This window comes from Microcaecilia unicolor, chromosome 9 (assembly GCF_901765095.1).
Source record: "Microcaecilia unicolor chromosome 9, aMicUni1.1, whole genome shotgun sequence".
NCBI classification, from domain to species: domain Eukaryota; kingdom Metazoa; phylum Chordata; class Amphibia; order Gymnophiona; family Siphonopidae; genus Microcaecilia; species Microcaecilia unicolor.
In genome coordinates this window covers 220,025,654-220,048,471 of record NC_044039.1, presented here as the reverse complement: position 1 = coordinate 220,048,471, position 22,818 = coordinate 220,025,654, and the positions used below count along the sequence as shown (strand labels likewise).

General features: G+C 47.2%; 1 protein-coding gene across 1 annotated transcript in view; it reads left to right on the top strand.

Moving 5' to 3' along the window:
- Positions 1–22,818, top strand: part of NRXN3 (neurexin 3) — a 1,814,506-nt gene that overhangs the window by 770,660 nt on the left and 1,021,028 nt on the right. Inside the window, 2 exon segments of the mRNA XM_030213725.1 lie at positions 2,730–2,903; positions 21,728–21,847. Of these exon segments, the coding sequence (XP_030069585.1) occupies positions 2,730–2,903; positions 21,728–21,847 (294 nt within the window).

The window sequence follows — 22,818 nt, the reverse complement described above, 5'->3', positions numbered from 1 at the left end:
TAAGCGTGTTGCTTTTAGATATGGAACCAGCTGTCACATTTCAGGATGAGTCCTTGGACCGTGGTGGACCAGTACTGCCTGCCTGCCCATGTTACCATCTGTTTGTTGGTTGGTGTTGAAAGTTGAATAAAGTTAAGTTTGTTATTCAACCTCCTGTAGTGCGTCATGGTTCCTGGACTGAGGAGCGGAGTGGAACCCTGAATGGTAAAAATGTCTCCCAACCCTCCCGGGATCGCTATTCCGGTCCATATGCCCAGCCCCCCAGCTCAACTGGAGACTGATTGTAGATGTGAGTGTGGGGGCCTGGAGCTAGAACCAGGTGAGACCCAGGTTACATAATCAAAACGGTTCACATGCAGGGACTTATTTTGTACCTAGGGCAATGGAGGAGAGAGAATTTGCTGGAGATGAGTAGTTGGGGTAAGAAGGACCCGGGGTGTGGAGGAGACGGGCAAAATCTGAAGTGGGGAAAGGCCAGCCATAAGTGAGAGGAAATAGCTGAAAGAGAGTTAAGCTGGGAGCGATGGGGTAAGTGAAACTGCAGGAGCAGTTGGGGGGAGGGGAGATGACTAGGGTTACCAGATGTCCGGGTTTACCTGGACATGTCCTCTGTTTGAGAGCACTGCAGGGGCGTCAGGGTGGGTTTTGCCAGCCTGCCCATTTGTCTGGGTTTGCGGGCAGGCAGACTGGCTGGCTAGCTATCTAGCAGGCAGGCGGGTGGGCCTTGGGGTGCCCTCCCCTCACATACCTTATTGTGCCCTGGTGGTCTAGTGGCCTCCTCGGGACAGAAAAGAACCCCCTCTTTCCTTCCACTGACTCTGCTCACTGCCGGCGCTGCTTCAAGATGGTTGCCGAAACTTCAAGCGGCAGCCTCGCAAGACTTCCGCAGAAGTGTTTTTAAGGCTGTTCTAAAGTTAGACATAGTCTGATTCCAAAGTTATTTTTTTAGATAGAGAATTCCACATCTTTGCTGCCAAATACAGAACAGAAGAAGCAAAACTTTTCGATAGTTTCATGCCTCTTGGACTTGGGAAACTCAACCTAAGTTGATTTCTAGTATTGTCTGCTTCGGATTCTGAATGAAATCTTGCTACTCTTTGGGGTTCTACATGGAATGTTGCTACTATTTGGGTTTCTGCCAGGTACTTGTGACCTCGATTGGCCACTGTTGGAAACAAGATGCTGGGCTTGATGGACCTTTGGTCTGTCCCACTATGGCAACTCTTATGTACTTGGGATTCTGAATGGAATCTTGCTACTGTTTCGGGTTCTGCATGGAGTGTTGCTACACTTTGAAATTCTTCACGGAATCTTGTTATTCTTTAGAATTCTAGAATCTTGCTACTCTTTGGGGTTCTGCACGGAATGTTGCTACACTTTGAAATTCTGCATGGAATCTTGTTATTCTTTAGAATTCTAGAATCTTGCTACTCTTTGGGGTTCTGCACGGAATGTTGCTACTATTTGAGTTTCTGCCAGGTATTTGTGACCTGGATTGGCCACTGTTGGAAACAGGATGCTGGGCTTGATAGACCTTTGGTCTGTCCCAGTATGGCAGTACTTATGTTTTTATGTTCTTATCACATCATTTGTTTAGGATTCTACCTGCCACTCCGTGCAGAACATGCAGGTTCCCTGTATGTCTTTGTTAGGATTGCACCTGCCACTCTATGTAGGTCACATTCCTCTATGTCATTTGTTTTGTTTTGATCCCATCCTGTTGCTAGATAGAGATCCTCTATTTGTTCAATTTCCTCCTGGGTGAATTCTTTGCAAAAATTTGGAAGATTATACTGTACATTATTTGTTTTGTAGAATTGCCCAATCATGAAGATGTGACACCCCCAGCTTTCTCCTAGGGAGTCTCTGTCACTAACCTATCTTCAATTCCTCCCTTGGCTTGATCTTCCACCCCCCTCCCCCGCTTCCTCTGCCCCCTTTCGAGGGTGGGTACACACTAACTTTGTTTCTGTCTCCTAATCCTCCAGCAGGACCCCATGTTCTCTCTCCATCCCTCTTTTTCTCTAACACAAAGGTGGAGCACAAAATTTTGCCTCATTGCCTGCTACTCTCCGTGTCCCATCCCCATGACCTCACATACCTAAGCTAGCAGGGGTCCTCATGCCCCTCCAGCAGAAGCCCTCCTCCATCTGAAGCCTGGCAGTTGGGCTGCTTCCCCCACACATGCTTCGTTTTTGTGCATGCGTAGGGGGGGCGTGCCTTCCTCGCACATGCTCAGTTTCACAAAAGCTAAGCATGTATGGGGGGAGGGGGTCCAGCGCAGCAGCGATCCATGAAATGCTTTGCACAGAGGACGGCTTCTGCTGGTGGGGCTTGGGGAATCCTGCCAGCCAAAACAGCCGACAGCACCTTAATTTTGGAGGGAGACCAAATCCAAAGTGGGGTGCTGCAGGAGAGGTGGTGAGGTGCATTTGCAGAGCTGTGTGTGGGGGGTCTGAGTACTGGAGTAGCAAGGGGAGCTTCAAGGCAGGAGTGGGGTGTTTTGGCAGGGGGAGGTCTCAGTACTGGAATAGCAGGGGGTGCTGACATGTGTGTGAGGATCTCAGTAGTGGAACCAGGGGTGCTACAGGGGTACTTTACACGCTGTGTAGGGGAGTACCTTGCATTGTGTATCTAATTTTGAGTATCAGAGCAGATCTAAAGTGGCTGATGTTGCCCTTTTGTACCTGTAGAGGGCACTGTTTGACCTGTTCTTTCTTTTTCCACAGGTGATCTTTACATAGCTGGACTAGCGCAAGGCATGTACAGCAACCTGCCAAAGCTAGTGGCTTCCCGGGATGGATTTCAGGGCTGCCTAGCATCGGTGGACCTGAATGGGCGCCTCCCGGATCTGATCAGCGATGCCCTTCACCGAAGTGGACAGATAGAACGTGGGTGTGAAGGTACGGTTCCCCCTGTGAGCCTGAAAGTGGGGGCTATATAGGATCCTCTATAACTCTGGATGTTGGCGTATGGGAGCTTCTGTGAGCCTCTGCTTTTATCAGCCAAGTATGGGGGTACAGAGGGAAGGGAAAGATCCCCACTTTGTCTGAGTCTGAAGGTACGTTCTCATCTAGGACTCATCCACCAGCTCCTGTAGGACTTGCTCCTGGGCTCCTCTTACTGTGATTGTTCTCTGTCTCCCCTACTCCATGTCTCCCCTGGTACTTATTTCCCCTCATCCTATCTATCACCAGCAACCCTGCCCCATCCAGTTCTTCTCAGCAGCACCACTAATTGGGCTTATATTTGTACCTCCCCCCCCTCCCCCAACCCAAGTAGGTTGATCCAGTACCAGCGTTGCCCACTTGATGCTGGGAGATGTAGTTCCATTTTCCTTGCGGTAACTGGATCTGCAACTCTTTGCACACAATAACGTAAAATCAGGACTAGAGTAGCATGTTTGAGTTGACCTGGGTGAAGTTTTAACCTTAAATGAGTGTTATTCGTCTGCATTGGATGAGACGTTACTGACTCTCACCTAGGGTTACCAGCTAGATCCTGATTCGCCAGACAGGGTTGATCCAGTCCTGGGCCTTAACCCAGTGTATGCAGGGTCTTGTAGCCTTGCTTTTCTTAGGGAATCCAATGGGGAAATCAGAACCACAGGTCTCTGCATGCAATGGAATAAGCCCAGGATTAGCTCAACCCTGTCGGGCAAATCTGGATCTAGTTGGTAACCCTACGCCCACCTCAGCGCCAGGTCAGGCTATGGGAAACAGCCTGACCTGGGCTGTGTGCACCACTGTTCTGGTGTGCATGGATTTCTTGCCCTGACGTCTCCTATAAAAGGTCCCTGAGTGAAGCATGCTGGGAGCTTGAGAACAGAGCCGCCGGAGGGGGGGGGAGAGGGGGGCAAAATTCCCCGGGCCCGGGTCTCCAAGGGGAGTCCTGCGCCGGGGTCAAGCCACTGGCGCTGCAGTCCCCGGTCTCACCTGCCTGCCTCCTTGGCTCCGGGCCCCCTTCATTCAAAGCGGCAGTCGCAGATCGCGTCTCTTCTGGCCTTCCCTCCCTGTGTCCCGCCCTCACGGAAACCGGAAGTTACATCTTACGAGGGCGGGACACAGGGAGGGAAGGCCAGAAGAGACGCGATCTGCGACTGCTGCTTTGAATGAAGGGGGCCAGGAGCCGTGGAGGCAGGCAGATGAGACTGCGGACCGCAGCGGCGGGGTGGGGGGGGGGGGAGCGACGGGCGGCAGCGGCTGGGGGCGGAGGCGGGGCGGCCTTGCCCCAGGCCTGGCCTAGTCTCTCGGCGGCCCTGCTTGAGACTGTGCCCAGTTCAGCATCTGCCTCTGGAACCAGATGCCGCAAGTGGCTACTGTGGGGAAGAGTGTTCCGAGCCAATGCATTGCTCTTTATGGCACTACAGGTGCATTCCTGGATGCAAACACCCCAGTGCAGAGCTCTTTAAAAACACGGAACATAGTTGAAGCATACATGCAGTAGTTCAGGCAGTGGGAAGCAAACTCGAAGCCATAAGATGCGGCCATTTTGTAAAACTTTGTTTGCTGCAAAGCATGCTGGAGATGTACTGTGTGCATTTTGCAGAGGCGAGGACATGGGTTATCCACATAAGAGAGTGGTCTGATTATAGCCCTGCTCTCTCATATGCAATTTAAAAAGTGAATGCTACTGACAAAATTTTTCCATACATAAGAAAGGAGCAGAAACAGGGCAGAGATTTCAGGATGTGCTTCCTGGTTACTACCGTTTATCTCCAGATACACCTGTACTGTGCAGACTGACCACATGCTGACTGGGGTGTTCCAGTTGACAAGTGAGAACCTAGTCCTGGGAATACAAAGTACAGCCAGAGCGCCTTGCAAGTTCCCTGCAAGGTTTCAGCATTGCCCTGATAAAGGATCAGGAGGAATGACAGTGAAGGCGGAGATGCCAGTTCCAGGCCGGAGATTTGGGATGGTCCTGGGTTATTGACTATCCGGGTGGTTCTCAATCCTGGTCCTGGAGGCACCCCAGCCAGTCAGGTTTTTAGGATATCCTCAATGAATATTCATAAATCCCCATATAAAGTAACTATATATATTCCTGATATAAATTCTTTATTAGTATCAAAACTTCTTTATAGAAGCAACCTTTGGACTTTACCATTATTGGCTTTTCCGCATTGATTTCAATGGATGGAATCAGGGACTACAAATCCACACTGCTTTGGGATGCAAGTTCAAAACCCAGGACTGGTCAAAAAGACAACAGCCTGAAACTGGGCAACTTTTCATTTCTGTAAATCATCTACCTGTGATCCAAGGTCCTTTGGTCTCATTTCCTAGTTCTTCAGATGCAAGCATAGTAACATAGTAACATAGTAGATGACGGCAGAAAAAGACCTGCATGGTCCATCCAGTCTGCCCAACAAAATAAACTCATATGTGCTACTTTTTGTGTATACCTTACCTTGATTTGTACCTGTCCTTTTCAGGGCACAGACCGTGTAAGTCTGCCCAGCACTATCCCCGCCTCCCGCCACCGGCTGTGCCACCCAATCTCGGCTAAGCTCCTTAGGATCTATTCCTTCTGAACAGGATTCCCTTATGTTTATCCCACGCGTGCTTGAATTCTGTTACCGTTTTCATTTCCACCACCTCCCGCGGGAGGGCATTCCAAGCATCCACTACTCTCTCCGTGAAAAAATACTTCCTGACATTTTTCTTGAGTCTGCCCCCCTTCAATCTCATTTCACGTCCTCTCGTTCTACCTCCTTCACATCTCTGGAAAAGGTTCGTTTGCAGATTAATACTTTTCAAATATTTGAACGTCTGTATCATATCACCCCTGTTTCTCCTTTCTTCCAGAGTATACATGTTCAGGTCATCAAGTCTCTGCTCATACGTCTTGTAACGCAAATCCCTTACCATTCTCGTAGCTTTTCTTTGCACCGCTTCAATTCTTTTTACATCCTTCGCAAGGTACGGCCTCCAAAACTGAACACAATACTCCAGATGGGGCCTCACCAACGACTTATACAGGGGCATCAACACCCCCTTTCTTCTGCTGGTCACACCTCTCTCTATACAGCCTAACAACCTTCTAGCTACGGCCACCGCCTTGTCACACTGTTTCGTCGCCTTCAGATCCTCAGATACTATCACCCCACGATCCCTCTCCCCGTCCGTTCCTATCAGACTCTCCCCACCTAACACATACATCCATAGGCGCCCGGTATAAGAGGCTTGGGGAGGCTAAGCCTCCCCAGCCAGAAGTGCAGCAAGGGCGGGGTGGTGGGGGGACCGTGCGATCCCCGTCTAGTGCGGTATTGCTTCTCTCCCGCCGCTCCTGTCATGTCGGCTTTCAACTTCGAGGCTTCCGATCTTTGCCACCCCCCCCCCCCCGTCTGGTGCGGTGTCGCTTCTCCCCCTCCACTCCTGTACGTCGTCTTTCAACTTCGAGGCTTCCTTCCGGTAGCAGCAGCAGCATCAGCAATGATGTAAGCGCTGCTTTCAGCCTGCCCCGGAAGCACTCTCTGTACAGCTTCCCGCATAGGAGGGATGCTGTCCAGAGAAGGCTTCCGGGTCAGGCTGAAAGCAGCGCTTACATCATTGCTGCTGCTACCGCTACCGGAAGAAAGCCTCAAAGTTGAAAGACGACGTACAGAAGCGGAGGGGGAGATCGATACCGCACTAGTCCGGTTGGTGGGTGGGGGTGGGAAGCGATGCCAGCCAGCTGCCAGACCAAAGGGAAAGGGGGGTGGAGAGAGGAGGATGTGAGATGCCACATCTAAAGGGAAGAGGGAGGAAGGAAAGCAATGGCAGGGCATGGGAAAAAGGAGGGGGTGGAGAAAGGAGTGAGAGTGATGGAAGTAAGAAGGGGAGGCAAGAGAAAGGTGGGAGGCATGAAGGAGAGGAGAGATGCATGAAGACGCTGGAGGAGAGAGAAAGAGAAAGTGGAAAAGTGTAGGGGAGAGTCAGGGACATGCCAAAGAGCAGGTGAGAGCCAGAGAGAGAGATGGGGAGAGAAAAAGGGGACATGGAAAAGAGCAGGGGAGAGCCAGAGAGAAAATGCTGGATGGAAGAGGGGTACAGAGAGAGAGATTAGTGGAAAGATGGGGAGAGAAAGAAGGGACATGGGCAGGAGAGAGAGAGAGAAGCTACTGGGGGAGACCCTAGCTGTCAGACGGAGAAATGCTGAATGAAAGGAGGGAGAAAGAGGGAAAATGCGGGAAGGAGGGGGCAAAAAGAGGGAAGACACTGGACTTAAGGGTAGGGAGTGAAAGAGGAAAGACACTGGAAGGATGGGGATAGAGAGGACATGCTGAATGGAAAAGGGTCGAGAGAGAGAACTATTTAGAAGGAAGGGGAGATAGAGGGAGACAATGGATGGAAGGAGAGGGAGACAATAGACAAAAGGATTGGGAGAGGGTAATGGGTAGAAGGATGGAGAGAGAAAGAGGGATGACACTGGATGGAAGGGTAGAAGAGAAAGAGGGAAGGTGCTGGACATGGATGGACGGAGGGGAAGGAAGAGAGGAGAAATCTGGACATGGATGTAGTGGAGGGCAGGGAAGACAGGAGAAATGGTGGATAAGGATGGAGGGAAGAAAAGACAAAGGAAGGAGATGTACACGGATGGAGTGGAAGGGAGAGAGGAGAAATGCTGGACATGGATGGAGGGAAGGAAAGACAGGAAGTACATGCACATGGGGAGGGGAGAAATGCTGGATATGGATGGAGGACAAATTGCTGAATTTAAGGGCTGGATTGGAACACTTTGAGGACAGATGCTGAAACTGCAGAAAGGATAGCGACAGGGCTACAGGTGGTAGACAGGACGCATAAGGACACAGGAGGATGGTGGACATGTTGAGAGAAAAAATATCAAATGGAAAGAAGACACTGGGACCAAAGCGAATAGAAAAACTAAATGATCAGACAACAAAGGTAGAAAAAAGTATTTTATTCAGAATTTATTAACTAGAATGTGTCAGCTTTTGGAAATGTGCATCTGTGATATTTTGCATGTAAGTTTCAATTTTTCTAGTATTGCTGCATGCTGAGTCTGAGTTCTTGAGGTAACTTTCCAGTTTTGCCTTCATATCTGTTGTGTCATGTGTTTTTCATGTGTAATCAAGGTACAGTATTCTACTAGTGTGTAGTGTTTACAGCCCTTTTTGGTTTGTTTTTTTTGTTTCACTTGGTTGTGTACTGGTGTTTTAGAGCCCAGAGTAATTACAGTGCTGCCTTTCCATGCATAAGGTTGTAGCTCGTCCTGTCCTTGGAATTAGTGCTGTTATGGTTTGCTAAGGTTATGAGTGTGTTTTTGCACAAGTTTGTGTATAGTGTTTTGCAGTGGAGAGATTGTGTATTGGCTTTACTGAGGTGGCACCAAAACATTGGAAAGGGTTTTAGAGCCTAAATCATGACACACTACCTCTTGAAGGATCTACATATAGTCGTTAATAAAAGGAGCTCATTGTGAACACTATCCACCTAAAAGGGTGTTTTGTGGCTCTACATGAGAATTGTGATATTATGATCCCTTGTTTCATATAGTCTGCATTTTCCATATGGGTGGTATATTGGTGTATTAGGGTCTGCCTAGTGTTATGGTACAGTAAGGTTGTGAGTGTGTTTTTGCACAAATTTGTGCATAGTGTTTTACAGTTGAGCGATTGTGGTTAGTATATGCTTTGAGCAACCACTTTATTCTTTGACATATGATACATATCTAATATCTAAATTTAATAAAAGGTATTAATTGTGACTATTTTAGTTTTACTTATTTTTTTCTGCTAATTGTGGCTATAAGCTCCGCCCCTGGCTCCACCCCTAACCCCGCCCCCTTTAGCCTCCCCAAACAGTTGGGCCACCGACCGCCTATGCATACATCTCCCGAGGATTTCTGTTCTCTAAGTGCATTTCTTCGTGTTGAATTTTAATTGCCAAACCTTAGACCATTCTTCTAGTTTCCTCAGATCCTTTTTCATGTTTTCCACTCCCTCCCGGGTGTCCACTCTATTACAGATCTTAGTATCATCCGCAAATAGGCAAACTTTACCTTCTAACCCTTCGGCAATGTCACTCACAAATATATTGAACAGAATCGTTCCCAGCACCGATCCTTGAGGCACACCACTACTCACCTTTCCCTCCTCCGAGCGAATTCCATTCACCACCACCCTCTGGCTTCTGTCCGTCAACCAGTTCCTAATCTAGTTCACCACTTCGGGTCCTATCTTCAGCCCATCCAGTTTATTAAGAGCCTCCTGTGGGGAACCGTGTCAAAAGCTTTGCTGAAATCTAAGTAGATTACGTCCATTGCTCGTCCCTGATTCAGTTCTCCTGTCACCCAGTCAAAGAATTCAATGAGATTCGTTTGGCACGATTTCCCTTTGGTAAACCATGTTGTCTGGGATCTTGCAACTTATTGGCTTCCAGGAAATTCACTATCCTTTCCTTCAGCATCGCTTCCATTACTTTTCCAATAACCAAAGTGAGGCTTAGCGGCCTGTAGTTTCCAGCTTCTTCCCTATCACCACTTTTGTGAAGAGGGACCACCTCTGCCGTTCTCCAATCCCTCGGAACCTCTCCCGTCTGCAAGGATATATTAAACAAATCTTTAAGAGGACCCGCCAAAACCTCTCTGAGCTCCCTCAATATCCTGGGGTGGATCCCATCCGGTCCCATGGCTTTGTCCACCTTTAGCTTTTCAAGCTGTTCATACACACTCTCTTCCGTGAACGGTGCTCTATCCACTTCAATCTCATTTGTACTTTTTGCAGTCCATCGCGGTCCTTCTCCAGGATTTTCTTCTGTGAAAACAGAACAAAAGTATCTATTTAGCAAATTTGCTTTTTCTTCATAGTTATCCACATAGCAGTTCGCAGTATCTTTTAGTCTCACAATTCCCTTTTTAGTCATTCTTCTTTCACTAATATACCTGAAGAAATTTTTGTCACCCCTCCTTACATTTCTAGCCATTTGTTCTTCCCATCTTGGTCCTCCTTCGCTGAACTACCTCTGCTTCTACACTCACATCATTTTTCACAGTTCAACATGCATTAAAGTGGACGTTTGGTTCATCGATGTACACAACATACCCCACACGTTCAGGCATAGCCAGACTTTGGTGGGAGGGGGCACCAGAGCCTGAGGTGAGGGGACACATTTTAGCCCCCCCCCCGGCACCGCAACCCCCCCCCCCCCGCCATTGCCGACCCCCCCCCCCCCCGCCACCAACTTTGGCCCCCCGCCCTGCCGGCAACCCTCTTGACCCACCGCCAACCCTCCGCCGCCGTCGCCTACCTTTGCTGGCAGGGGACCCCAACCCCCGCCAGCCGAGGTCCTCTTCTTCCGGTGCAAGGCTTCATTCTGTTTCTGTGAATCTGACGTCCTACACGAGAGGGTCTTTGGCAGGGGGGTACAGGGGCAAATCTATGGGGGCCCAGGCCCCCGTGGCCCCATGTAGCTACAGCACTGGGTCTCCTAGATGCCTAATTTTCTTCAGAGAATCCTAGTGCGTCCTGGTGTACGTAGACACGTGCATAGTCATGAACACTCAGTCAGCCAGAGAAGCTTGGCAATGTGCATAAACTGTAGTATTTTCTCATTTGTGTACCCGGACACTGCCCTCTCATTGCATTGGTGCCATGGTATAGATTAAGCTGTTGCTGGGATACTGGCTGATTTGTGAGTCTCTGCAGTTTTCTGGTCATTTGAATGTGCCCATTTTGGGGGGGGGGGGGGGGTTAATTCTCTACAGGTTGCCCAAAGTGAGGCGCCAGGATGCTGCATGATAAATGCAAATTGTATATCAGCAATTATGCACGATTGCCATTATGAAATACTAGCAGAAGTCCGCAGCTAACCTTAGGGGCAACCTCTTATACCACCTTGGTAACTGGTGTAACTACATGAGCTTAACTGCTGACATTAGGAGGGAAACTGATAGTATGCTGATAGTAAGTGCTAGGCCCGCCCCTGGACCACCTATGCTCCTCCCAGGTCTATGCCCATGATCCACCTACACCCTTCTCAGGTCCATGCCCCTCCCAGGTCCATGTCTCTGACCCTCCCATGCCCAGATTAGTTTTAACTACCAGACCTTTGACCATTCTTCTAATTTTTGGAGATCTCTTCTCATGGTTTCCTGTGCCCTCCAGAGTATCCATCAATTGGCTATCTTTGTGTCATCTGCAAAAGGCAAACTTTTCCTTCTAATCCTTCAACAACGTTTTCACACAAATATATTAAACAGAATTGGCCCCAGTACCAACCCCTGAGCCACTTCACTAGTCATCTTCCTTTCCTACGAGCGGACTCCATTTTCCACCACCATCATCTGTTGCCTGATGGTCAACCACTTTGGGTCCTAAGTTCAACCCTGTCAGCTTATTCATGAGTCTTCTGTGAGGAACCGTATCAAAGGCTTTGCTGAAATCCAAGTAGATTATATCTGGCACATGTCCTTTATCCAGTTTTTTGGTCACCCACCCAAAAATCAGTCAGATGAATTTGACAGAATTTCCTTTCGTAAAAACCGTGTTGCCTCGGATCTGCAACCCATTGTATTCTAGGTCTGGGGGCTTTGACTGGGTCACTCTAGGACATCCATTGTGCTTTTTCTTTGTGTATGGAGTGTTGGCATGATTTGGGTTTTTCTGCCAGGTACTTGTGACCTGGCTTGGCCACTTTTTGGAAAACAGGATACTGGGCTACCCTTATATTCTTAAGTTCTTGTGCTTAGGATCATTGTCCTACTGAGAGGTGAATTTTGTCCCCAGTGTATGGCAGACTGGAACGGGTTCTCCTCCGGGACCTGTCTGTAGTCTGCACCATCCATCTTTTCCTCGATCTTCACCAGCTACTCCTTGTCCCTGCTGCAACACATCATCACAGCATAACGCAGCCACCAGCATGCTTTGCTGTCGGCATGGTGTTAGCGGGGTGTCATGCTTTGTTTGTTTCGATGCCACACGCCTGGTTTAGCATTGAGACTTAGGACCCTAAGATTTAAACCTTCTCTTGTAAGTGTATCTTGCCCCCTAAGGAATTTTTTTTGCAAATGTTAAACCCATCATCTGGCTTTTCATCAGCACTAGACTCCTCCTTGCCACCGTCCCATACAAGCCATGTGTAGAGTGAGCTTGAAATTGTTGAACGGTCAGTGTTTACCCCAGTTTCAGCCAGTGGCCTTTGTACTTGTTTTAAAGTCATCTTAGACCTCCCAGTGACCTTCTTTGGAGCAGTGATTTTTGTAGAGCCAAGCTGTTGGACCTGTCCAGCCTCCAGCACTGAATATCCAGGCTGTGGAAGTTAACCTGATTTTCAGATTCTGCCCTGGACCGTCCCTAATCTCACTCTTAGAGCTGATATTTGACAGCACAGTCCAGTTAAATGCTGCTGAATATCTGTGTTTGGTGAACTCCTTGGCATTTAACTGGCAGTTGCAATATAGACCCTATATATATGTATTTGTGTATGTATATGCATGTGTATATGTTGTATGTGTGCATGTGTTCATTGTATGTGCTTATGTGTGTGTATGTGTGCATGTGTTCATATGTGTGCATAATACGTGAGCGCATATGTATGTATCTATGCTTGTTTGTGTATCTGTGCCTGTGTTCGTGAGTGTGTGCGCATGCGCCACATGTTCATATGTGTGTGCATGTTCATGTGTATGACTGTGTGTTCATGTGTGTGCGCACATATATGTATGTATGTTCTATGCATTTTGTGTATATGTGTGTATGGAGTGTGTGTTCATGTGTGATACACACACAATAAGTTTAACATTTAAAGCATGATGTCTTTGGGGGACAGGTTAGGGGCTTGAAATTAATTGACTGGGGGTGGGTGGGGCTTGTAACACTGAAGGTTCACCTAGGGTCCCCAGTACCCCTGCACCGGCCCTGCCTCCATGTAACTTTATTTATGCTTCCTTAAGGTAATTTTTAGAAACCTAAGCTAATCTGTGAGAAAAGCTGTGAAAACTTATTCCTAACAACTTTTTCAATATTTCTAGAATTGTTTTTCTCACAGTGAAAGTGTAACATATGTTGTGTGTTGTGTAGATCAGCGGAAGAAACTCCTAGTTTAATCCACTTTGGATTCTATTTTTAGCCATCAAAACGTGAAAATGAAAAAGGAGTGAAGACACTGTCCGGTCTGTATTGAGCCGGCGACAGACAGCATTTCTGGCTAACACAGACCCACTTTCTCAGTGCCGGGCCCTATCGGGACACTGACGCTGAAGATCTGGGTCTTTTCCCAGAGCCCAGAAGTCAGGCAGCTACAGCCAATATTCACATAGCTAATCGGGCATAGTTCAGACTGTGATCCTATGCAGACCTGCTCCGCCCTGACTCCACCCCTGGAAAGGGTGGCAGATATCTGGAGTACTGGAATTCAGAAAGTATGGGCAGACTGGATGGACCGTTTTGGTGTCTATCTGCTGTTCTTAGAACATATCTCTCTTGCGTGGGATTCCTGGTTACTGGCGTGTGCCTTTCACTGTAGCTTATCTGAAAGTCAAAATACCTAGTTATTTTTTTGACCTTCAAGTCTTGCTTTGGAGGTGTTTTTGTTGGGGTGAGGTAGGTATTGTCTGGTGTCGTTAACTCCTACTCATGCTCCCCAGTGAGGTACCACTGCTGGGCTTCCCAAACTGTGGGTTGCAACCCCAAATGAAGTACAAAACCCACATTTGGAGTCGTGACCTGGGCAGGCCACCCTTAAAGACGTCATTGGCTCCCATCTCTGGGGTTTACATGCTTTCTGTGGCCAACACGAATGGGGTTACGGCCACAGAAAGATTGATAAGCGCTATACCACCATCTTGTTATCATGGACTTCTCTACTTGATGCACTTCTCTTTATCTTCGAAGAAAACAGTTTGCGTCTGTAGACCCATTCCTGATGGTCCTTTCTCTCTCCCGCTCCACTTCTGTCGAGTTCACATCCTCTCTAGTCCCTTCCTGCCTGATCTTCACTCCTCATTGCTTGGCTTGCTCATGTGATGTCTGTAGCTTCGCTTGCAGTGACTGTGCTGGGCCTGTTAGAGGGGGCTGGGGGCAGGGGCTGGTGGCTGTGGCCTGGTTATCTGCCTTACTAATCTCTGCTTTTTTCCCCCCCCCCCCTTCTTTTGTTCATTTGCTAACAAAGCTGAGTTCACCAAAGCTGACCTGCAAGGTAGAAAGCCCGTGATGTGTTTTAGTTCTGATTGAAGATTCCCTGTTTTATGTTCCCTGCCTGTCTCTGAGGGTCCTGTAGCCGCATCTGCCTGGGACAAGGGCTATCCTTCACCCTCTTCAACCCTCCTGCACCCCCATCCGCTGTTCATAGTGCTTCCTTAGCTGTCATTTTAACTGTGATATGCAGTGCCAGTGGGAATGCCATTTGCATTTGATAACCAATGGTATTTATAGAGGAACCTTTGCTTCCATTAAAGGACTGTGAGGTGCAGGGGACGAGGCCCTTTCACCTCCGCTACAGTACACTAGAATCTGGCTCCAGCGCATACTCAAAACAAAGAGTGAGGGCATGATTATATTACTTTTATTACGATACTGGCTGAATGCTACAAATAAATGAACTGAAATTAATATCTTGATTGCGGTGATACTGCTCTAATTAAAAGATTTCAAATGTGTATTCACAGGAAACTTTAATAATTTCTAGCAGATCAGGAGAGAGGCATATCAGGATCGAGACCGAGGGAGTGGAGTTCCAGTCCTGCTCCCTTTTCACATTCCTACCCACAGATGCAAGTTCCCCAGTTACAGCAGGGAGACTTTTAGGCCACTCCTGATTTTATATCCTAAAGCAGCGTGGGATTATTAGTCCCCGACTCCAACCTTTGAAATCAATGCTACAGGTCCCAGAATGCATCAGATTGGGTTGTCAGAAATCTCCCTCCTAGAACAAGGTATCTTGGCAGTTCTTCTGCCCCCCTTCCCTAATTGTGACTCTCTCCTCCCCCCCTCCCCCCCCCCCCCCACGGTTCTCTCTCCCTTCCATCCTCATCCTGGTGTTCTCTCTCACCATCCCCCATCTCTGGTACCAACTCAACTACACACACCTGATTCCAGTCCATCTCTCACAACACTCACGCTGTCTAAGTCAATCCCCTCTGTCGCCCCAAAAGTCTCTGAAACCCCCTCCAACTGATCTTCTGTCTCATAACCTCACATAACTACCTTCCAAACCACCCAGTTATTAAAGTCCACCTTCTATATTATCCTGCAGTACACTTTCCTTCTCTCTTCCCTTACCAAATCTTTGTACATTACCAATTGTATCTGATATCCTGAAGTGTCTATGTCATAACAAACTCTGTAATACAAACTCTGGGATACAAATGCAATAAATAAATAAAATACCCCCAACCCTCTCTTATGTATCCTTGCTGTTCAGCACCAGTGGCCCGAACAGCTCCCAGGGCACCTGCCCTAGCTCCTGAAGCAGAGTGTGACCCCTTTCCCCTCTCCCCTGCTTCTGTGGCGTAAAGTCCCCCAGTACTGCCTCTGCTGGTGACTTCCCAGCAATGCAACCCATTTGGAATCACTCTGTTCTCCATTTATATTAGTGGCACGCCCGCATCTTATGCAGGCCCACTCCAGTGCCATGACTTCTGCAACACAAAGCCGTAGCTTGATTCTGTGTCTGTGCCTCTGACCTGGTATTCAAGTATCTGTAGTATTACCTACTAAAGCCTGCAGTACCACCAGTGGCCACAAGGTGCCAGTGTTTGTAGGAGAGACAACCACGAATAGACGATTTCGCAGGAAAGAGTATGTTAGATATTCCAGGCATCAGAAAAAGTTGTGTATGTGTCGGCTATATATATATAACTCTGATGCAGAAAACGAAGAGAATGTTAGAGAGGAGGAAGTGGGTATTTCTAAACTCCAGGCCAGCATATTATGCCAAGTACTGAAAAGGGCTGTAGGAGGATGAGAATAAAGTCCCCAGGGGTTTGGGATGGTGGAGAGGTGAATGTAATACGTTCTTTGCTCTGTGGAGTGCATGGGAGGAAGTTGTGGGGCTGAGGAGAGTAGGGAAAGGGTGGGTGAGGTTGCTAGGGGCAAGTGTATCATGCTTAGCTCTGTGGATTATATGGGTATTTTGGGAGGAGGTTTGTGGGGCTGAGGTGAGTATGGGAGGGGTGTGGTGGGTGAGGTTTGCTAGGGGCAAGTGTAATCCATGCTTAGCTCTGTGGATATATGTGGTATTTTGGGAGGAGGTTATGGGGCTGAGGTGAGTAGGGGAGGGGTGTTTGGGGTGAATGTAATCCATGCTTAGCTCTGTGGATTATAATGTGGTATTTTGGGAGGAGGTTGTGGGGCTGAGGTGAGTAGGGGAGGGGTGTGTGGGTGAGGTTTGCTAGGGGCAAGTTAATCCATGCTTAGCTCTGTGGATTATATGTGGTATTTTGGGAGGAGGTTATGGGGCTGAGGTGAGTAGGGGAGGGGTGTTTGGGTGAATGTAATCCATGCTTAGCTCTGTGGATTTATATGTGGGCTGAGCAGAGCAGGGGAGGGGTTGGTTGGGGTTGCCATGGGATAGAGAGGAGTGCAGTTCAGGCTCATCTAAATTCAGTCCTCAAGGGCCTCAAACAGGCCAAGTTTTTCAGGATATCCCTAATTGACTGGGGCAATGGGGCATCTTCTGTCTGGAGGGGTAAAACAAACCAATCTCCAGACCACCCCCATCTCTCTAGTTGCTGATGCCATGTCAGGCAAAATACTGACACCTATGGTCCTCCCCATTCTGTCGCCTGTGCTAATGACTATGCGTGAGGGAGATTTGCATAAAACGGAGTAGTGGGTGTGTCACTTGTTTCCACCTTTTTGCTTTTATTGTGAAACGCAGGCAGTACATTGGCAAGCGATGTACAGTACATCACATGACTGTAATAAGTAAATCCTCATGCATAATCATTAAGGATATCCTGAAACTTGGCCTGTTTGCAGTCCTTAGGACAGAACTTGGCGAGTCTGGTGTAGTCCCTACTTCAGTCTTTGGGTTTTGTGGGGTGGGTCGAGGGAGCTCAAAGCATATGCTGAGCTCTTTGGATTGCACAAGGGAGAGTCCCAGCCCTGCTGGGGGCAGAGAAGAGGCAGTTGGGTCACTCTAAATTCTGTTGCTGGCACTGGCATTTTTCCAGGACCTCCTTGACGTAAAATTTATTCTGTGTTTGCCTTGTTTTGAGAATTTTTGTTTCACACCCCTCCCCATCTGCTTTTTTCTCTTGTGCATGACGCATGTATGTGTTGTATTTCTGTGTGCAGTGTTCTGCCTTAATGGGGGGGGGGGGGGTGGAAGATACATTAAGATATTAGTGAAAACATTGTGAACTTTGTATATAGATGTTTTGGATCACTCTGTATTGATGCTGTTTGGGGGGGGGGGTTGAATTGATACTTGTAGTCTTGGAAATCATATGTTCACCCCCCCCCCCCCCCCCTTTGTTATTCTTCGGCAGCCAAGTGGACTCATATTCTTGTCAGTCCTGTCTGGAGGTTTCTTTTAAAATCTAGTTTATCCCACAAGAAAAGATGTGCTGAATGATCGGACAGAGGGCTGGTTTCAAATGTCTGTGTTGGGATGGCAACCAAGCAATCACCCTAAGCTGAAGGGACTTCCCACCATATGTTGCTCCAAATGAACCCAAAGCTTATGACTGTGAGCTTGATACCATTCAACTGCAGCCTTTGCTTGAGCAGCCCTATGGTACAGTGGCGTAGCCAAGGGTGAGCCCAGGCCCATCCATTAGCAGCAATGTGGCTGGCAGGGGTTCCCAAGCCCCACCAGTTGAAGACTCTCAACTGTCCCTCCTGCATACCTTTTAAATAGCAGATCTTTGCCTGCAGCGAGCAGCGACTGATGCATCCTGCTCAAACCGACCCCACAGCCTTCCCTCTGATGTATTCTCGCCTATGGATTTTCCCCAAGTCCATTTTAATAATGGTCTGTGAACTTTTCCTTCAGGAAGCCATCTAAAACCTTTTTAAACCCAACTAAGCTAACCGCCTTTACCACATTCTATGGCAAAATTCCAGAGTTTAATTACATGTCGAGTGAAGAATATTTTCTCTGATTCGTTTTAAATGTACTACTTTGTAGCTTCATTGCATGCCCCCTAGTCCTAGTATTTTTGGAAAGAGTAACAAGCAATTCACATCTACCTGTTCCACTCCACTTCATTATTTATTGACCTCTATCATATCTCCCCTCAGCCGACTTTTCTCCAAGCTGAAGAGCCCTAGTCACCTCAGCCTTTCCTCATAGGGAAGTCATCCCGTCTCCTTTATCATTTATTTATTTATTTGTTGCATTTGTATCCCACATTTTCCCACCAATTTGCAGGCTCAGTGTGGCTTACATTATGCCGTAATGGCGATCGCAATTTACGGATAGAGAATTACAAGTTGTCTTGCATGAAGGCGCATAAATGGCAAAGTAGAATGCAAAGTGGTATTGGCAACGAAGTTCTTAATGATAGAGGTGAATTAATAAAATAGATTCGATAATCATTTTCATCACCATTCTCTGTACCTTTTCTAATTCCACTATTTCTTTTTGAATTGAACATAATATTCGAGGTGCGGTCGCATCATGGACCGATACAAAGGCAATACCTAACAATACCTAACATCTATTTGCTTTCTTAGTCACCACAGCACACTGAGCACAGGGTTTCAACGTACCTAGATCCCTTTCCTGGTCATTGACTCCTAATGTTAGAACCTTGCATTACATAGCTTAAATTCGGGTTCCACTTTCCGACATGTATCACTTTGCACTTGTTCACATTAAACGTCATCTGCCATTTAGACGCCCAGTCTCCTAAGGTCTTCTTGCAATTTTTCACAATCCTCTTGCGATTTCACAACTTTGAATAACTTGTGTCATCAGCAATTTAATTACCTCACTAGTTACTCCCATCTCTAGAGCATTTATAATATATTAAAAAGCAGCAGTCCCAACACAGACCCCTGCGGAACCCACTATCCACCCTCCTCTATGGAGAATACTGACCATTTTAACCCTACTCTCTGTTTTTTTAAATCTTTTTAACTGTGTTTTTTGCAACAATATCCTAAAAACTTGTCTTGTTCTATGATCTTCATTGCTGTATTGCCATCCATTTTCATACCTTCTGATCGAAGCCTGAGTTGTCTAAATATTTTGCTTATCCTGTGTCAGTAGACAGGCAGGAGGTCTCTGCTGAAACTCACATGTGTGCATAGGCTTATTCTACCTCATCACTCTACTAATTTGTAAGTTCCTCTCCTTAAAGGGCATGGGTGCCAATTAGTCCTGGTGCTGGTTTTGGTCTCTTCCATCTCACTGCAGGCTGGACAGTGGGAGAGTTGAGAAGGCAAGACCAGCTCTGTGGTCTGTTGAGGACCTGGAGTCATGCCAATGGAAATGGACCTGATATAGTGCCTTTTGAGGTTTTTGCAACTACATTTTCTTACAAAGATGCTAAGAAAAGCACAATGGACCTAACCAACTATCGCCCAGTAGCATCTATTCCACTTAGAACCAAACTCATGGAAGGCATAGTGATGAAACAATTCACTGAATACCTAAATAATCACTCAATTATGCACGAATCTCAATCTGGATTTCGGTCAAATCCAGCACCGAAACTGTTCTAGTGTCCGCAATGAACTCATTCAAACAAGCAATTGCAACTGGTAATAACATACTCCTCCTACAATCGACATGTCCAGTGCGCCCTTTGACATGATGATACCTTTAGGCCAAACTTCTAGCCAACCAAAACCTCAACCCCTACATATATGCAGACGACGCCACAATTTTACATCCCATTCAAACATGGCCTAAATGAAATCACCAACGAGATCACCAAAGCCTCCAAATAATGCACACCTGGGCAGATGTATTCCAACTAAAAACTTAACGCAGAAAAAACACACAATGTCTTGTACTCACCTCGCAACATAACACAAAAAAGTTCTCCACCATATCACACCATACTGTTCTTTCCCATCTCACAAAACTTGAAAATTCTTGGAGTCACCATTGATTGAAACCTCACTCTTGATGCACACGTGAAAAACACAACAAAAATGTTCTACTCCATGTGGAAACTCAAAACTGCCCAGAATACTGCCGCCAAACTAAATATGAAAGTGCAAAACCCTTAGAGAGAAACTTCACTGGCTCCCACTTAAGGAACGCATTGCGTTCAAAATCTGCACGATTGTACACAAAATCATTCATGAGGACGCCCCATCTACATGCTAAACCTTGTGACCTACCTCCTAGATACACCTCAAGATCATCCCGCAAATTTCTCAGCCTGCATTTCCCCAGCTATAAAGGACTAAAATACAAGCTGATGCATGCCACTACCTTCTCTTACATGAGCACGCAGTTATGGAATGCACTACCTACAGACCTGAAAACAATCGACAAAACACTATCTTTCACAAATCTCTGAAGACATACTTCTTCACAAGGCCTACAATGAGAACCTATAGCCTCACAATCCACTTCATGAGTCCATTTCACCAACCCATTCAGATATGATAGCCCACCTTCTATAAGTACCCTAATAAATCCCTTCCTCTGCTGTCTTCCCCTAATTAATCTCTGCACAATATTAACTGTACCTATATCCTGGAATGACAATACTAACAAAACTATGTAAGCCACAATTGAGCCTGCAAATAGGTGGGGAAATGTGGGATACAAATGCAATAAATAAATAAATAAAAATTCAAAGCGGTTTACATATATTCAGGTACTTATTTTGTACCAGGGGCAATGGAGGGTTGCACAGGCTTCTGTTTCTGTGAGTCAGGACATCAGACTCACAGAAACAGAAGCCTGCGTGGCCGCGTTGCTGATCTGCAAGGGCAGGCTTCTACATGGAATGTTGCAAGTGGAATAACAACATTAACATTCCATGTAGAATCTCAAATAGGGAAAGGGAAATGGGAACTTGACATACCGCCTTTCTGAGGTTTTGCAACTACATTCAAAGCGGTTTACATGTATTTAGTTATTTATTTTGTACAAGGGGCAATGAGACGTTAAGTGACTTGCTCAGAGTCACAAGGAGCTGTAGTGGGAATCGAACTCAGTTCCCCAGGATCAAGTCCACTGCACTAACTATAGGCCTACTCCTCCACTGTACTTATGTTGACATTCTGTTGCTACAGTGTGTATGTGTGTGCATGTGTATCTGCCTCTGTGTGTGTATGCGCACTTCTGTGTGTGCATGCCCGTCTGTATGTGTGCTTAAGTGTGTGTATATGCGTGTATACCTTTGTGCGTGTGTGTCTGTATGCATGCATGTGTATCTGCCTCTGTGTGTGTATGACTGTGTGGCATGTGTGTGTGCATGTGTGCATGTGTGTATGTATTTGTGTGTGCTTGAGTGTGTGTGTGTTTGTGCTTGTCTGTATTGTGTGTGCATGTGTGTATGTATTTGTGTGTGCTTGAGTGTGTGGTGTGGTGTGGTGTGTGTGTGTGTGCTTGTCCTGTATGTGTGTGTGCATGTGTGTATGTATTTGTGTGTGCTTGAGTGTGTGTGTGTAAATGTGTGTTTGTGCTTGCCTGTGTTGTGCGTAACGTGTGCTGTTTTCTGGCTCCGTGTCCGTTGCCTTTGGGTATACCTCTTTCATTAAGCTGTGCTGGCTTCACCTGACACAAAAGCTTATGGGCTGTAGTTTTAGGAGGTGGAAGGAGGTTTTCTGCCCTTCAGGACTAACCGTTCTCCTTCTTGTGGGTAGGTCCCAGCACTGCCTGCCAAGAGGACTCCTGTGCCAACCAAGGAGTGTGCATCCAGCAGTGGGAAGGCTACACTTGCGACTGCTCAATGACCTCATACTCCGGCAACCAGTGCAATGACCGTGAGTAACGCTTTATCTCCCTTTTCTGGTGGGTTCTGGGATGCAACGTGGAAGACATGAGAACGAGAGGCCCCGTGTGACTCCATGTGCATTGAGATTCTTTAGTTTCTCTGAAAATTTGGGGAGGGGGGTGCTGCTGTCTTCATCTCAAAATGCTTTGAAGTGGAAGTGAAGAACGGCAGTCTGCACAAGCTCATCACGTAAGTAAAACACAGAGACCTTGTCACAGGTCACATTCTTGTGTGTTGAGCGCTTCTTTCCACTGCCAGATCTAGCGTACCGAGCGCTGGCACTGAATACGGCTGGTGCCCACATAACGCTAGGTTTCTCCCGACTCTTGCCCCTGGACCACTTCAGCACTAACCAGACTCAGGAGCGCTGTGGCAGTCGGAGCCAGTAAGAAATTAAAAAATGGCCTCTTCCAGATTCAGCCCTGGATACCCTACACATTCGTGGCAGGTGACTAACAGAGTGCATGTGCTTTGTTGGTTTTGTACAACATGAGGAAACTCATGAGGCAGGGCACATGCTGGATTTGGACTTTAGCAGGGGTGCTGGAGGGGATAGGGCTGGATAGTGTATAGGAGACTTTAGTGAGAGGGTGGTTCTTAGTTAGACCATCAGCTGCTGTCCCTTTGGTGGATGAGCAGGAATCAGACATGGTCTGGTGTGAGCTGTTCAAGACGTGGTTAGGAACTTGCCCTCGTGGCCAGTGGAGGGGATGGAAATGAATGAGGTGGTGTGTGAATGGAATTGGGGTCATCGGAGATGTAGGATGTTCAGGCTCCAGTGAAGCAGGTGCGTGAGATGTAAGGTCATGTTAGATGGTCACCTGGTGTAGTGATTAAAGCAGACCTTAGGTGATTAGAGAGGTTGAGGAAGGGAAATTATGGAAGGATGAGCAGCATACGGTCTGGAAGATACAGGCAGCACGTTACGGGAGCTGTTGTGAGCTATTAAGAAGGAGTTTT